Source organism: Myotis yumanensis, unplaced genomic scaffold (genome assembly GCF_028538775.1).
Source record: "Myotis yumanensis isolate MYYU_CA2020_CCGP unplaced genomic scaffold, mMyoYum1.0.hap1 SCAF_2, whole genome shotgun sequence".
Classification (NCBI taxonomy): domain Eukaryota; kingdom Metazoa; phylum Chordata; class Mammalia; order Chiroptera; family Vespertilionidae; genus Myotis; species Myotis yumanensis.
The window spans coordinates 213,876,773-213,894,894 of NW_027223753.1; the positions used below are offsets into that span (position 1 = coordinate 213,876,773).

Consider the following 18,122-nt stretch of genomic DNA (forward strand, 5'->3'; position numbering starts at 1 on the left):
TGCATATCAGATATTTACATTATAATTCATAACAGTAACAAAATTAAAGTTATGAAGTAGCGATGAAAATAATTTTATGGTTGGGGTCACCACAACATGAGGAACTGTATTAAAGGGTCATGGCATTAGGAAGGTTGAGAACCACTGTACTAGAGGCTATCTGAAAACAAGATAGGTTGAAAGTCTTCACAAGAATCAGTTAAGATTCCATGAGATCCTTCTTGCACCCTGAGCAGCCCTGCAACTACCCTAGGCAACCCTGTAAAAGACTGGAGTGTGTCCTCTGGAGAAATTGATGATGGCAGGCTCAGGCACAACTCAAAACAGATGTTAAGAGCAAGTCAGCAAAAAGTCCAAAAATAAACCTTCTCATATATATATAGTCAAATGATTTTCCTAAAAATTTTAATGACCATTTCACTGGGGGAGGAAAAAGAAATCTTTTCAACCAATATAGGTGGGAAGCTGAATATCCACACGCAAAAGAATGAAGTTATTCTTACCCTTCCTTACACCAGTGATGGCAAACCTTTTGAGCTCGGAGTGTCAGCATTTTGAAAAACCCTAACTTAACTCTGGTGCCATGTCACATATAGAAATTTTTTTATATTTGCAACCATAGTAAAACAAAGACTTATATTTTTGATATTTAAATGCCATTTAACAAAGAAAAATCAACCAAAAAAATGAGATCGCGTGTCACCTCTGACACGCGTGTCATAGGTTCACCATCACTGCCTTACACCATATACAAAAGTTAACTCAAAATTGATCAAAGACCTAAACATCAGAGTTTAAATTATAAAACTTAGAAGGAACAGGGGGAAAGTTTCATGACAATGGATTTGGCAATGATTTCTTGGATATAACACCAAAGCACAGGAGGCAAGTGGGAAAAATAAATTAGACTGTACTCATGTATGAAACAGGAATTTTAGGGGAATATATGCAGGCTTAGGGTATTTTTAGAATTGGGGTCCATGGAAAAATCATAGGGCTACAGACTGGGCGAAGGTATATTTCCATAACACAAGGAAGCCCGGTGTAGTTAATTTCCATAAGACAAGGAAGCAGCAACAGGTACATCTCCATAACACAAGAAAGCAACAGTTGCATTTACTAGTACATAAGACAAAGAAGCTGGAAGTAGCCTAAAAGGTCTCTATTTACAAAATAAAGAAGGAAGAAAGCCCAGAAAGAAAAGAACAATGAGGGAGGAGGGCATCACTGTCCCAAGTGGTTGACCTTTGGGTTCAGGAGTTGCTATAGTGACCAAACCAAAAAGGGGGATAGGGGCCAATCAGAGGAGATATCAGGACACAGAAACTACAGCCTTTATAAACCATGGAAACAGGAAGTCGGTGAGACCCTTTTCCCCCTCCCCACGTGGGAGTCCATTCTGTGGGACTCTTTCCCTCTCCCCACTTGGGAATCTGTACTTGTTCTTCAGTACTTGTGCAAAGTCTCCACCTTTGCTATACTACTCTCTATCCGTGGATTCATTCTTGGACTCTGGTGAACAGAGAATCTGAGTTCCAGTCCAAAAGTTCCGTTTCATGTATATCAAAGGACAAAATCAACAGTGAAAAAACAACCTAAAGAATGGGATAAAACATCTGGGCTGTTTGCTGACTTGCTCAAGTATCTAATAAGGGATTAAAATCCAGAATACATGAAGAACTACTTCTCAAAAACAAAACTAACAAACTAATTTAAAAAAACAAAGAAAGGACTTGGATGACTACTTCTCCAAAGATGGGATACAAATGGCCACTAACCACATGTGGAAAGATGCTCACAGCACACTAATCACTTGGGAAATGGAAAGTGAAAACACAAAAGTAAAAAACTAAGTACTCTTAACAAACACAACAAAATCAGAAAATAAGTGCTGCAGAGGATGTGGAGAAACAAACTCCTGTGCACTCTTTGAGGGAACATAAAATGGTGCAGCCACTATGGAGGGTCCTCAAAAAATTGAATATAGGATTACCATTTAATCCAGCAATTCCATTTTTGAGAATATATTGAAAAGTACTGAAAGCAGAGTCTTAAAAAGATATTTGTACACCCATGTTCATAGCAGCACTATTCACAATAGCTGAGTTAAATAAGCCCATCACAAAAAGTCAAATACTTATGATTCCATTTATATGAGGTTCCTAAAGTAGTCAAATTCACAGCAAGTAGAATGGTGGTTGTCAGGGGCTGAGGAAAAGGGGAACAGAGAGTCATTTTGTAGCAGATAGAGGTCAATTTTTGCAAGATAGAGAGAATTTTGGAGACTGGTTGCACAATAATGTGAATGTACTTAACACTACTGAACTGTACACTTAAAAATGGTTAAGATGGCAAATTTTGTTATGTGTATTTTACCACAATAGTAAACATATAAAAACCAAGCCAGCAAAATGAACAATGTGGTAGGTACTTCTATCTCTTTTCCCCTGCTTAGCTTCCAGGAAGGCTGGCCGTCAGGAGCAGGAGACTAAATGTAAAGGTCCTCTCCAGAAAACAGAATGACTTCTAAAAGTTCTACTTGCTTCTTTTACAGTTGTGCTTTCTGGATAATATGATTTTGTTATTGTTTTCACTTTTTAAAAATTATTGTAAAAAAATTTTTTTATTTTAAACATACTTATTGTATAGTCTAACATTTCCATTTTGTAGCGTCTATAGATACTGACATAGAGTGCCCCCAACAAAAAATTAGCTCCTTCCTTTCTGATCACCCAACACTGAAGTCCACCAAAGGGCTAGCTCTACTCAGGTATGACCATTTTTCAGTCCCTTTTGTTAGTATCTCACTTAGAAATATAAGCAGAAGGCTAATCACCAGCAGACATTAGAAATATTTTCTTGATGGCAGCTTAGGTAAATGCCGGTACTCACCATCTCCCACAACCACATCAAAAGTACAACTGAAATACAGAACAACCAGCATTCAGAACTGCCTGAAAGCTGGCTAAATGGAAGTCTTACAACTACAGAAGTAAAGAAGAAGGTACAGTGAGGCCTTGACTTACGAGTTTAATTCGTTCCGTGACAGAGCTCGTAACTCAAATTACTCCTATGTCAAATCGCTTAAAGAGAACGAGTGAGACACGTGATGCTGGACTGATGTTGTGGCGTTCACTGTGACATTGGCTGTGCCAACTAGCGGTGGGGTATCTGAAGCTGGCTCGTAACCCGAATTTTAGCTCGCAACTCAAAGCAAAAAATTGGCCGAGAGACGGCTCGTATCTCGAAAAACTTGCTAGTGGGGACACTGTTAAGTCAAGGCCTCACTGTATATCGAGACTGGTAGGAGGGGCAAAGGCATGGAACTGGCTGGTCTGACACCCATGTGTCATTTTTTTAATTGGGAGGGATATCTCTGCTTCGGAGTACCCCCTTTCCCTGCCCATGAAGCACATGGGGTCCCAGCCCCACACCAGTCCCCCAGCCTTCCGAGCTGGGAAAAGAAGTCCCCCTAACTTCGGGCTGTAAAAACTAGTGGTGATTGTGACTGAGTGACAGGGGCTGCTGGAGACCCAGGTGTTCCTCTTAAAGGTCTGATGCATGAACTTACACGAACTCACTACCTCTGAGCTCCAGAATTGGGACAGTGGCTTGAAAGGAATCAGGACATTCAGGGAGGAACTGGATTGTCTAGCATCACGGTAAGAACTCAGGGGCAGCTTTCTTACAGACAGGGATGACTGTTCCTATGCTAAAACCTACTCCTTTGCACAGCTGACCGGCAGCCATACCTGAATCCCCATTAGCCTGGATCACACTATTCACTCTGCTCTAGTGATTCCCTGAGACCCCACCCCATCCAATATGCAGCCCCATCCAAGGCGACTATAGCAGCTTTTCCCTATGAAAGCCCTGTCCTACCTCAGGCTTCAGACTGCTAAAATCTCTCAAACAAACAGCATGCCCCAAACGTATCAATGATAGACTCAAGACCCAGCACTAGCACCAGCCTGCCTTTCCTGGGCACTTAACAAGCCTAATACAAGTAGCAGCCTCTGCAGACCTCTCTGTAGCTCCTGTTGGGTGGCCCCAGGCAGTGGCTGACTTTGCACCTGCCGGGAGGCCCCAAGAGCCAGTGCACCTAATGGACAGCTTCAGACCATAGCAGATTACCACTCTACACATCCACAAGCAACACACTCAAGGGGCAGATTCAGTGAGCACCAAAGACCCACTGAAGCAAGGCCTGCTGCTCCACTTGGTTGTCTCCTGCAGAGCTGCTCTTCCATTGTAGTCCCATCTGGTCCTCATAGCCAATTGGCCAGGAGGTCAATTCCTCCCAAAGAGGCCAACAGCAATCAAGGCTCAGCACACAGCCCACACAGGGGCACACCTCAAGTGCCCAGCTCAAGTGACTGGGGAGGCTGAGCTACTGGGCCCTACAAGACACCTACTACACAAGGCCACTCTACCAACTCAAGAAGACATAGCAGCTCTTCTTAATACATAGAAGCACACATAGGGAAGCAGCCAAAATGTGCAAAGAAACATGTCATAAATGAAAAAAATGGAAACAAGCAAACTACTGGATACAGAATTAAAACAATGGCCAGGTTGCTCAAGGATCTTAATAAGAGCTTCAAGGAACTTAGGAAGACTATCAAGGATCTTAGTGATAATGTCAAAGACATAAAAAAGGACCAGTCAGAAATTAAGCACACACTAACTGAAATAAAGAATAATTTACAAAAAAAAACCAAGATGGCAGCATAGGTAAACACCGGAGATTGCTGCCTTGCACAACCACTTCAAAAATACAACTAAAAGACGGAACGGACATCATCCAGAACCACAGGAAGGCTAGCTGAGTGGAAATTCTACAACTAGAAGGAAAGAGAAAAGCATAGGAGACTCAGAGGAAGTGTGGTGCGAAAGTAAAGTACAGAGGTATGGAGGTGCACGCAGAGAGGGCTGGCGGCTGAGGACACGGTTGTCTTTTTCAATCGGGAGGGAGTCTCAAGCTCTGAGCTCCAGTTCCAGGCGAGTCTCTGGGAACCCAGACTCATACGGGAGAAACTGGACTGTCTGGCATCAGTCGGAACTCAAGGGCAGCTTCCTCTCAGAGGTGTTTGCAGCGATTGCCCGGACACTGAGAAGCAGGGCCTTTGAGGGCAGGACTGAGAGCAGCCATAACTGCTTGCTCCCCCTTGTTGATCCCCTGGGACCCCGCCCAAGCCGTGCAGGGAAGCTTTTGCATATGAAAGGCCTGGTCCTTTGCAATCTGATAATTACCTAACAAACTGCAGCTGGCCCAAGGCCCCAGGGCAACTTGCATTGCATCACAGCTGGCTTCTGCTGGGTAGCCTCAGGCAAAGGCTAGATTAGCACCTCCTTAGAGATCCAGGAGCCAGTGTGCCCGGTGGTCAGAGTGGGACCATCCAGATTACAACTCCTCGGATCCATAAAGGACACACTCAGGGGGCAGACTCAGTGACCACCAAAGCCCCACTGAAGCAAGTCTTGCCCCGGAGGGGTGTCTCCAGCACAGTTCTCCCACTGCAGACACAGCTGATTCTCACAGCCAACTGGCCAGAAGGTCAATCCCTCCCAGTATTACCTACAACAATCAAGGCTTTTTTTTTTTTTTTAAATATATTTTATTGATTTTTTTTACAGACAGGAAGGGAGAGAGAGAGAGATCTAGAAACATCGATGAGAGAGAGAAACATCGATCAGCCGCCTCCTGCACACCCCCCACTGGGGATGTGCCCACAACCCAGGTACATGCCCTTGACCGGAATCGAACCCGGGACCCTTGAGTCCGCAGGCCAACGCTCCATCCACTGAGCCAAACCGGTTTTGGCAACAATCAAGACTTAACTACAACAAGACTGTGCACAAAGCCCACAAGGGGGTGCACCAAGAGTGTCTACCTCAGGTAATTGGGGGGGCTGAGCCACTGGGCCCTATAGGACACCTAGCACAGAAAGCCACTCTATCGACACAGCGAAGTATAAAAAAATGCGGAGACAATTAACAGGACACAAATGACAGAAATGGAGGAAAGCAAACTATTGGATATAGAGTTCAAAACCACACTTTGAAAGGTTTTCCAAGAATTTTCTAGAAACCGCCGATAAACTTAATGAGACCCTCAAGAAATCTAATGATACCCTCAAGGTTGTGATAAAGGACCAACTAGAAATTAAGCATACACTGACTGAAATACAGAATATTATACAGACTCCCAACAGCAGACTAGAGGATCGCAAGAATCAAGTCAAAGATTTGAAATATGAAGAAGCAAAAAACACCCAACCAAAAAAGCAAAATGAAAAAAGAATCCAAAAATATGAAGATAGTGTAAGGAGCCTCTGGGACAGCTTCAAGCGTCCCAACATCCGAATTATAAGGGTGCCAGAAGAAGAAAGAGAGAGCAAGATATTGAAAACCTATTTGAAGAAATAATGACAGAAAACTTCCCCTACCTGGTGAAAGAAATAGACTTACAAGTCCAGGAAGCACAGAGAACCCCAAACAAAAGGAATCCAAAGAGGACCACACCAAGACACAGCCTAATTAAAATGCCAAGAGCAAAAGACAAAGAGAGAATCTTAAAAGCAGCAAGAGAAAAGACAGTCAGTTACCTACAAGGGAGTACCCATACAACTGTCAGCTGATTTCTCAACAGAAACTTTGCAGGCCAGAAGGGAGTGGCAAGAAATATTCAAAGTGATGAATAGCAAGAACTTACAACCAAGAGTACTTTATCCAGCAAAGCTATCATTCAGAATTGAAGGTCAGATAAAGAGCTTCACAGATAAGGAGAAGCTAAAGGAGTTCATCACCACCAAACCAGTATTATATGAAATGCTGAAAGGTATCCTTTAAGAAGAGGAAGAAGAAGAAAAAGGTAAAGATACAAACTATGAATAACAAATACACATCAACAAGTAAATCTAAAAATCAAGTGAATAAATAATCTGATGAACAGAATAAACTGGTGATTATAATAGAATCAGGGGAATAGAAAGGGAGTAGACTTACTATTCTTGGCGGGGGGAGGGGTGTGGAGGATGCAGGAAGAGACTGAACAAAAATCGTGCACCTATGGATGAGGACAGTGGGGCGGGTGAGGGCGAAGGGTGGGGTGGGAACCAGGTGGAGGGAGCTATGGGGGGAAAAGAGGAACAACTGTAATAATCTGAATAAAGATTTAATTTTTTAAAAAAATGAATAATTTACATAGATTCAACAGTAAAGGATTTCGAGAATCAAACCAACAAATATAAGCAAGCAAAAAATAATCCAGCCCTAGCTGGTTTGGCTCAGTGGACAGAGCATCGACCTACGGACTGAAGGGTCCCAGGTTTGATTCCCACCAGGGGCAAGTGCCTGGGTTGCGGGCTAGATCCCCAGTAGGGGGCATGCAGAAGGCAGCCAATCAATGATTCTCTCTCATCACTGATATTTCCATCTCTCTCTCCCTTCCTCTCTAAAACCAATAAAATATATTTTAAAAAGAAAAGAAAAAAGAATCCAAAAATTTGAAGGTATTATAAGGAGCCTCTGTAACAACTTTAAGTGTAACAACATTCATATTATGGGAGTGCCAGAAGGAGAAGAGAAAGATATTGAAGACTTATTTGAAGAAATAATGACAGAAAACTTCCCCTACCTGGTGGAGGAAGAAAAAGAAATATGAACAAAATTACAATAAATACGTATCAACAATTCAATCTAAAAATCAAAATAAATGAAAAAATAAACTGATGAATAAAATAGAACCAGAAGCATGGAAACATGGAACAGATTGATGAATCTTGGAGGGAGGGCAGGGAGAAATTAACCAAAGCACTTATATGCATACTAGAGGCCCGGTGTGCAAATTTGTGCATGGGTGGGGTCCCTTGGGATGGCCTGCTGGGATCGGACCCCCGCTTGCACCCACCTTGGCCTGGCACCACCCACTCACCTGCTCCACCATCCCACCACGGTCCCACTCTCATTGGGGCCCATTGGGGCCAGCAGTGCCTCGACTGCCACCCGCTACCAGCGTCTTGTCACTAATGCCCACCATGCTTTGCAAAGCCTCCCTGGTGGTCAGCACACGTCATAGCAAGCGGTTGAACTCCCAGTCAAATGACCGCCCAAGGCAGTGGTTCCCAAACTTATTTGGCCTACCACCCCCTTTCCAGAAAAAATATTACTCAGCCCCTGGAAATTAATTTTTTTAAAATTTTAATAGCAGTTACTCATCACCCCCAAATGCACCTGTGGCCATCACCGCCCCCCTGGATCGCAGCAGCGCCCACAGGGGGGCGGTAGCGCCCACTTTGGGAATCACTGGCTCAAGGGGACAATTTGCATATTAGGCTTTTATTATACAGAATATGCATTACCTATGGACACAGTCAATAGGGTGGTAAATGCCTGGGGTGGGGCAGGAACAAGGTGGAAGGAAGCAATGAAAGGAATAAAGGGAGACATCTGTAAAATTCTCAACAATAAAGTTGTTTTTTTTAACCTCAAAAACATTTTTTTTTTCTTCCCATGCACTCTGCTCTTAGGAAACTTGTTTTTGGAAGGATGGATTGGCTCCACCACTACCAGTAACAAAATAGCAAATACTGCCCCCTGGTTGGCATGGCTCAGTGGTTGAACATCAACCTATAAACCATGAGTCAAATTCAATACCCAGTCAGGGCACATGCCCAGGTTGCAGGCTCGATCCCCAGTGTGGGGTGTGCAGGAGGGAGCCAATCAATGATTCTCTCTCATCATTGATGTTTCTAGCTCTCTCTCCCTCTCCTTTCCTCTTTAAAAATCAATAAAAAATATGTATTAAAATTTCAAAAAGCAATACTGTCTGAGTACAGCATGCACATGCCCTTTATATACATTTACTCACTTAATTTTCTTTTTTTTTTCTTTTTTTAGAGGGAGAAAAAGAGATAGAAACATGTGGCATTAACATGAATCAGCTGCCTCCTGCACCCGCCCTGCTGGGGATTGAGCCCAAAACCCAGGCATGTGCCCCAACTGGGAACTGAACCTGGGATCTCTTGGTCCAGGGGACAACACTCAACCACTGAGCCACACCGGCCTGGCAGCTCACATAATTTTTAAAATGACACTACGAGGAGGGTAAGATTATTTTTCCCACACTTCAGACTGGAAACTCAAGCACAAAGAGGTTAACTGACGTAACTTGCCCAAGGTCATTTTCCAGTTGTCAGTCAGGATTTGGACTCAGGCAGGTGGCTCCAGAGCCCCTTGCTCTCTGTCACTCAGATACTGTGCTCACCAAGGGAGAAAACCTCAAAAAAGGAATATGGAGGAGGCAGACACAACAAAAAGGGGAAGGAAATTTCTAGAAGAATGGTAAAGGAAAGTCCCCAAATCACAGCTGAACCAATAAAACTGACAAAATATTGGGGTGCTTTGAACACACCTAGAAGAGATTTCCCAGTTCTCTGAAAGTTTGAATGAAAAAGTGATTGATCAATCCATACAGAGAAAACTAAGCAAACAAAATACAAATCAATTATTAACTTCAGGGAAAACAAAAAAGCTGTACAAGCTGTACAACAAAGAAAGCACGACCCTATTTCTGGCTGATTCATTAGTGAATAATAATAAGAGTGATAAATCATACAGTATCTCAACCAAAAAAAGAGACATATGAGCACTGTAAGGATGGGAGATGAAAAGTGTGTCAACTAAATACACAGCAGGATTTCTGGAAAACAAAAAAATGGAATAAGCATTTTACTTAGAAATATGGAAGCAAAAGGCAAATATTTCAGTAAGTTCTTATCACTCCACATTCCATTCCAGGATCTCCTAAATTACTAAGTGATTTTTTTAAAAATCTGAATACATTATGGTTCACCCTTTGTGCCTCAGGGTTTCTGACATGTTCCGAGACCCTCTCCTAATGGAAGCCTTTGAGAGCTAGACATAAATGAATGAAGATGGCTATATGCCAATGAGACTTGCGAATGGAAACTGAAATGTCTATTTCACGCAACTTTTATATAATATGAAATATTCTTTTTTTATTATTTTATTTTTTGGTAACCATTTAAGAATCACTCTTCGCTCTTGGGCCACACAAAAACAGGTGGCAGGCTGGATTTGGCCCATGAGCTGTAGTTTGCCAATTCCTGTCCTAAAGCAACAAGGCGGGTGGAGGCAGTCCAGAAGCTGCAGATGGGAGATTTCCATCAATGAGGCTCCAAACAGCCCATATTACACACAAAAGAGAGATTTAGCACGTGGACAACTGCTTCGCCCAGACAGCCAGCAACAATAGGGGCCTCTGAAGACGGTTTTGACCCGTATCTTTGCTTTCTTCCTTACCTCAATCTTGAAGGGCAGACACAGCTACACGGGAGGGGAGGAGAGAACCCAAGTGCACACACGGGAAAAACCAGCTCGCTCGCTGCTTTCCCCCATCACAGGTTTCTAGGCCTGAATTTGGCTCCATTTGTTAAGAGGGTGGGGTGGGGTGGGACAATTCACTGAGTCACAGATGTTAAACCAGATGAGATCAGACTTTATACACTACCTGAGGCTAACTGCAAAGCAGTCGAATCTGCCCAGATTCACCCAGGTGTGGGATGAACAACTAGCAAATAAAGTTCAAAGCCAATAGGAAGAAAGAATAAAGTTCCTCTCTACATGCGCACTAGTCAGTGCTAGCGCATACGATAAGCCAGTTATGTAACCAAAGGACCTTTATTCAGAACATGTAAAGAATGCTTTGGAATCAATAGATTAACTCTCCCAAAAAATAAAAATAAAAATAAAAAAAGAAAGAAATGAAAAAGGAAACAGGACAACGGGCAAAGGAAAGTTCTTTTTCAAAAGCAACCAAAAAGTGAAACATGAAAACTTTCCACTTCACCAGCAGTCAAGGAAATGCAAAGATGCCGCTTCCCCGGTGGCCGGGCGATGCCAGGGGCCGCTCAGAAGGTGCGGAGAGGGAGGCGCGGGGCCATGGCTGCGGCCGCGCGAGCCCTGCAGGACAGGGGCCGGGGCAGCCATCGTCCGGCCGCCCACCGCCTCTTAGCAGGAGGCCCGGGTCGGCGTAATAAACACCCCCAACTTTTGGGGGGGAGGGGGGGGAATAAGCAGGTAGGAAAGCCACGCCCACATTTTAGGAAGTGAAATTTCAATTCACAGTGAGACCGCTCCCTGCGATCTTGACTCCCAGACGCAGAAAACGCTGCAGGGTTTCAAGAGCCCAAAACAGACCCGCCGCAGGGGCCGGGGCCGGGGCCGGGGCAGGAGGAGGAGGAGGAGCGGCGGGATGACCTAGGGCCTCGGCCCCGGGGCTTCCCAGCAGCGGGGAAGCGAGGAATCCCACCGCGTCGGGAAGACTCGCTCCAGCGCTGACAGGAGGTCAAGGCCGCCGGCGTTTCTGGCCGCAGCCCGCCGTCCCCGTCCCCCACCCCCAGGGCCCGCGGGCCGCCGGCCGGGCAGGGTCGGGGGCCCCGCGATCCCGGGCGGGCGAGTCGGCCGCCGAGGCCTCGCCGTTGGACACAGCGGCCAGCCCGCCAGGGCCGGGCCGGGAGGAGGGGCCGCGGCCGGGCCCGCCCAGAGCCTCGGGCGCAAAACAGAAACCTAACCCGGCGGACGCGGGACGCAGCCCGGGACGCAGCCCGGGACGCGCCCGCCCGGCCCTGCCCGCCGCCGAGCGCTCCGCCGGCGGGACCGAGACGCCGGCCCCGTCCCCCGACCCTGGCGCGGCCCCAGCCGCCGGGCCGACGAGTCGCCACCGCCCACTGCGGCCCCCCCTCGCCCGCCCGCCTGCCCGCCCTCCTGGGACGCGGCCGCTCCACCCCTCGCGCTGCTCACCGCGCTGAGGCGGATCCCGCTGGGACACGGCGCCGCCATCTTGAGCTGCACAGCCTGGGCCGGCCTCCGCCGCAGCGCGACTGGGAGGGAAGCCGCGGAGACGGCGGTGGGCGCGCGGGTCCGCCCACTTCCGGGGCGGGGCGGAGATCGTCCCGCCCACGCACTTCCGCCCGCGGGCACCGGCGCGCTGGGTGCGGGAAAGAGGAACTGGCGGGCAGGGGAAGGCCGGCGGGCGAGGTCCGCGCTCTGGGCTCGGAGCCCGCGGCGGGCGCCGAGGAGTCGCCGCGTTACCCGGACCTGGAGGCTGGAGGGGCCTGAGCTTGAAGCCCGGCGCGATGGGCGCTGGTGGCCCACGGGGATGCACCCAAGACCTTGACCCGCCAGACCCGAATTGCACTGAGAGAGCCATCCGTGCCCACCAGTGTCCACGTAACTTGAAGGCTTAGTAACGAAATGAAGACTTTGCACCTTTTTGGGTTCACCCTGAGAATAACCATCCTTCACCCTGATAAGTCCTTTCCTGCGTGCACGTGTATTTTTTTTAAATATATTTTATTGACTTTTTATGGAGAGGAAGGGAGAGGGATAGAGAGAAACATGATGAGAGAGAAACATCGATCAGCTGCCTCCTGTACACCCTCTACTGAGGATGTGCCCGCAACCAAGGTACATGCCCTTGACGGGAATCGAACCTGGGACCCTTCAGTCCGCAGGCCAACTCTATCCACTGAGCCAAACCGGTTAGGGCCGTGCACGCGTATTGAGTGTGTCACAGGACAGCCCCGTGTGAGGGGTTGTGGTCTCCTCCCCCACTCTAGTCAACCTCATAAGAAAGATTTCAGAGGAGAGACAAACAGAAGCGTAGAAGCAAAGCAAGCAACTTTATTAAAAACTAGAGGCCCGGTGCACGAAATTCGTGTACTGGTAGGGTCCCTAGGGGCTGGACCCACCCCCTGGTGGAACTCCTGGTCCAGGGGACAATTTGCATACCACGCTTTTATTATATAGGGTACACTTGGCATATAGCACAAGCAGGCAACTCAACTACCTGAGCTCACACCTGGTGGAGGTTCAAGGGGTTTCATACCTGTCTCCCTATAGGTTTCAAAGTTTCCCTGCCTGACATCTTGAGTAGCAGACTAGGTTTCAAAGCTCCCTTCTACACTGTTGTGGCTTATCTTGGCATGTTTGTACATACAACTGGTCATCATGTCTGGCAAGTCCTAAGGCAGCTGACATCTCTGCTGAGTGGGTGAGATAAAACTCCCCCTTCGTTCCCCTTTCCCCCCTTTCCTGCCCTAACATCCCCCAAGTGATCTGTCCTTGGGCTTAGCTGGCACAACTGGTACGAATGGGGTCTTCATTCTCTCTTTTCCCAGCCCAGGGTGACTAAGCCATGTGTTCTCTGGTCAGCGAGGAGAGGTATTAACCATTTGCTCTCATGTGTCCTGATTTGGGGAAGGCAAGGTCTTGGGATTCGCAAGCTGGCTGCAAATTGCCCAAACTGTATGGCCTTGTTTAATTTTCTCGTCTCAGTTTCCCCATCCTACTTGCCCAGGAATTTTCCTAACTTCTTACTATCCTGCCTCAAGTGCTTTTACTCAAGCACACTTATTTGGTGTCAACTTTGAGGCTTGTAAGGACTAAAACATTTTTTAATTAATGAATAAACAAATGAATGAGGAAGTGTTAAAAAAACTAAAACACTGTGTCCTGTTGTCACCCTGACCACTGAGATTTGGGTAAATGACATAATGTGAATCATCTAAGTAAGAGTGCTAGTTAATCCTATTTGAAATGCTCTGGATTCAGTACTTTATCGGGTTTCCTCTAGCTTTAAGATTGTGAGCCAGGTCCTGGCCAGTGTGGCGCAGATGGTTGGGCGTCATCCCATGCACTGAAGGGTTGTCAGTTCAATTCCTGTTCAGGGCACCAGATTGTGGGCTTGATTCCCAGTGGGGCGGAGGGGGGGGGGGGGGCGCAGGCAGCCCATTGATGTTTCTCTCTCTCCCTGTCCCCTCCTCTCTGTTTAAAACTCAATTTTAAAATCTTAGAAATTTAAAAAAAAAGGAACTAGGAGGCAGGATAGTAAGAAGCCAGGAAAATCTTTGGTCAGTGGAATGGGGAACTGAGACAGATGGCGGGACAAACTGGCCTCAGCTGCCCCTGGACACACCTGCCTCCTTCCCCACTGAATGAGCACCCCTTTAAGCATTAAGCCCTCGGGACCCTGAGGTTTTTCTAATCAGCATCACATACTCTTAGGAACAAAGATTCAGGTCTGTTGGCCACAGAGACAGAGTTTTGGTCAAACTAGAGATAACATCTAGGCCTCAGTCATGTTTCAGCTCCAGGCCCAGAAAAGCTGCAAAACCAGATGAAAGCAACACCATGGCTGGCATCGGGACCAGATGCAATGACTACTGGCCCCTACCCTGGCACCATGACCCTGAGAGGACACACTTGGAAAGCTGATGAATATTCTATTAAGATCTTCCCCTAGGGCCGAAACCGGTTTGGCTCAGTGGATAGAGCAGCGCTGGCCCGCAGACTGAAGGGTCCAGAGTTTGATTCCGGTCAAGGGCAGGGACCTCGGTTGCAGGCAGTGTCTCTCTCACGTCGATATTTCTGTCTCTCCTTGTCCCTTCCACTCTTTCTAAAAAAGAAAAAAAAATCATGAAAAAACATTGGGTGAGAATTAACAACAACAACAAATTTTTTAAAAGATCCTCCCCTGAGGCCTCCCCTAAAATTCCTGCCTTTAGAAAACATAGAATCCTTAAGACAACGGGACCAGGGCATGCGTGCACTCCCTCTCCCTCTCCCTCCCTCCCTTCCTCCCTTCCTCCCTTCCTCTTCCTCTCCCTCTCTCTTCCTCTCCCTCTCTCCCTCCCTCCCTTCCTCTTTCTCTCCCTCTCTCTTCCTCTCTCTCTCTCTCTCTCTCTCTCTCTCTCCTGCCCCTCCCCCCACCTTCTTTCTCTCCTTAGGCCCTTATCTTTTCTTTCCCCAGGGGCCCTTTTTGAGTTGGTAACTAGTTCCTGAGTCTAGCAGCCCAGTTACCTCCCTTTGCATGGGTGACTTTCTTCCTGAAGGGCCGAGGCAGCCACACCTAGGCTCACTCCCCTTGGTGTGACCTTAAGCCCTTCCTTTGCGTCCCTGTCCCCAGCTTGAGTGAACCCACTCTCAAAATCACCAGGACTAGCCTCGTGAAATCTTTCCTGCACGAAGTCCAGAACCAAGAGCCCACAACACCGCTAACAATTGCACAAGTTCGTGTGAGACTAGTGCCTGTCCTGACTGGCAAGGTCAGGCGCTAAGGGTGCAGTGGTGACTGGAACAGAGAAGTTGCATGACCTCAAGGTTGTGTCTATTAAATAAGTTGTGCCCCACTAGTGAGATGTGAAATTAATTTGGTGAGTCTCAACTAGAACTTTGTAAGAAACAAAACAGAATTTTAATTTAATCGTAGAGTGTAGTGTCTCCCCAGGCCCTAATCCAGCGTCTTCACTAATTAGCTATGTGATGTTCAATAAATTAATTTGCTTTCGACATGAGATGAGATGAGCCTAGATCCGTGGTCGGCAAACTGTGGCGCTCGAGCCACATGCAGCTCTTTGGCCCCTTGAGTGTGGCTCTTCCTAAGCCTTAGGAGTACCCTAATTAAGTTAATAACAATGTACCTACCTATATAGTTTAAGTTTAAAAAATTTGGCTCTCAAAAGAAATTTCAATCGTTGTACTGTCGATATTTGGCTCTGTTGACTAATGAGTTTGCCGACCACTGGCCTAGATCATCCAGGTGGGCTCCAGATGCAAGCACAAGGCTAAGACAGAGGCAGAGAGAACTGGACCCAGAAGACTGTTGACCCCTGAAGGAGAATGCAAATTGAAGACGCTGTGCTGCCAGCTTTGGGAACCGAGAAGGAGCCCTGAGCCAACGATGCAGCTCTAGACACTAGGAAAGGCAAGAACACCTCATCCCAGGGCCTTCGAACTTACAAAGGGAGCGAAACCCTGCAGACACCTGTTTTCAACCAAGTGACTCTCACTTCAGGCATCTGGCCTCCGGTACTAAAGAGAATATATTCCAGTCGTTTTAAGCCTCTATGTGTTTGGTCATTTGTTAGAGGAGCAACAGGAAGAGACAATATTTCATTTGTACACAAGCAAATCCTTACCTATACATACAAACTCTTGCTCCCCACGCCCCTTTTAAAAAAAATTTTTTTTGAGGAAACAGCCCACCTCCAGCTCCCACGCGCACTAGAGTGGTATGATTAAATACTCGTGGGTTGATTGAGTAATCGCGGGGTGCGATTAAGTAATTAAACTGAGGAGCCTCTGGGCCAGGTAACCACCCTTGAGGCTTTGGCAGAAGCAGCTGGGCCAGAGCCTCTGCTCCTGCCCAGGGATGAAGCCGGCAGCCTGGGCTCCTCGCAAGGCCAGGCTCCCCCCCCCCCCCCGCGCCCCCCCCCCCCCGCCTGCCCCCGCCAGGCTGCTGTCGTTGCCATGACAGGGGCACAGCGCCCGCCCTGCCTCACCTGAGCTCAATCCCTGATGGTCGTGACGCCGTTGCCCCATTTTGCCTCCATTAAAAATGTCTGTGTATTTCCAACCCTCAGCCACCGGCTTCCCCCGGCGGAGGCAGCCTGCGCCCTGGGCGAGGTCACCCCAAGGAGACCAGGGGCCTGCGGCTGCGACCAAGGTGGTGGTGAGCACAGGGGCGGAGGTTGGGGCCACACGAAGGCTCCAGGGTCTTCACGGCCGGGCAGGCCGCCCACGGGGCCCGCTCAGAGGAGAGGGACGCCGGCCTGGGCGGGGAGGGGCCGGTGCCGAGACGGCGCCCCTGGGATCGCCCTGGCTCAGCCTGACTCGCTCCGGCTGGCACCGGCCAAGCCCCCTGGGCCGCCGCTCAGCCCCCAAACAGGAGCAGATGAGCCGCCCTCAGCGGGTCTCCCCGTGCTGTGCGCCTCCTCCTCCTCCAGAGGGAACCCCCGAGGCGGATGGAGGGGAGGGCGGTGCGCGATGTGGACTCACTAGGCGCCTCCCAAAGCCGGTGCTGGGTGTTGGACGAGAGGTCCGGCTCGTTCTTCCAAGAGCACACAGTCCAGTGGCTCTTCGTTCCCAACAACAGGAATGCAACTGAGACTAACAGACTCCATTTCTCCCCCACAGATGGGCACACCGTCCGCAGGCCAGCGGCACTGGGCAGGGCCTGGGAGCAGGTGCTGCACCTCGAGGTGGGTGTGGAAGCGGCAGCATCGGGGAGGGATCTGTCTTATCCCCACAGGTAGGGAGACACAGGGACCTGGGCCGCAGCCCCAGCTCCGCAACTGGGTCACACCGGCCACCTGCACAGCGACCTACATATATAGGGTGTCCCAAAATTTTGGGACACCCTATACCAGTGATGGCGAACCTATGACACGCGTGTCAGAGGTGACACGCGAACTCATTTTTTTGGTTGATTTTTCTTTGTTAAATGGCATTTAAATATATAAAATAAATATCAAAAATATAAGTCTTTGTTTTACTATGGTTGCAAATATCAAAAAATTTCTATATGTGACACGGCACCAGAGTTAAGTTAGGGTTTTTCAAAATGCTGACACGCCGAGTTCAAAAGGTTCGCCATCACTGCCCTATACCATGGCTCCTGGGGCAGAGCCCGCAGGGCAGAGGGTGGGAGGGCCTGGGTTATTGTGCCCCGGCTGCTGGGACACCAGGCAGCTCTGAGCGAGAGCAAGAGCGAGAGCGAGCTGCGTGCTGCTGTGAAGGTCTTCAGAGCATGAGGCCAAGTGAGAAGCAAAATACAGACCTGCAGGGGTGGGGGAGGTATGTGTCAGCATGTGCTTTTATTTACATAAACAAACAAAAATGATACAGCTGATGAGGGAATGGGTGTGGCAGACATCTTTAAGATCATGCTGAGCTTTAAACTTCAAGCTATCACCGGCCGGCTGGTGTGGCTCAGTGGATTGAGCATCGATCTGTGAACCAAGAGGTCTGGGGTTTGATTCCCAGTCGGAGCACATGCCTGGGTTGTGGGCTTGATCCCCAGTAGGGGGTGTGCAGGAGGCAGCTGATCAATGAGTCTCATCATTGCTGTTTCTATCTCTCTCTCCCTCTCCTTTCCTCTCTGAAATCAATAATATATATATATATATATGTATATAAAAGAAAATAATAAAAATCAAACACAATGTGAAATTGTTACCAAATTTAAGGGGTTTGCTTGGGGGGATCTATTAAAAAAGGAGACAGGGTTGTGAATAGGTAGTTTTATTTTCTTGTAG

General features: G+C 47.9%; 1 protein-coding gene across 1 annotated transcript in view; it reads right to left on the bottom strand.

Moving 5' to 3' along the window:
- The window catches only part of MORC3 (MORC family CW-type zinc finger 3), a 60,111-nt gene extending 48,203 nt beyond the window's left edge, over nucleotides 1–11,908 (bottom strand). The window contains exon 1 of the mRNA XM_070407216.1: nucleotides 11,827–11,908. Within this exon, the coding sequence (XP_070263317.1) occupies nucleotides 11,827–11,865 (39 nt within the window). The 5' untranslated portion in view covers nucleotides 11,866–11,908. The remainder of the gene's footprint in view (nucleotides 1–11,826) is intronic.
- Between the last annotated feature and the right edge of the window lie 6,214 nt (nucleotides 11,909–18,122).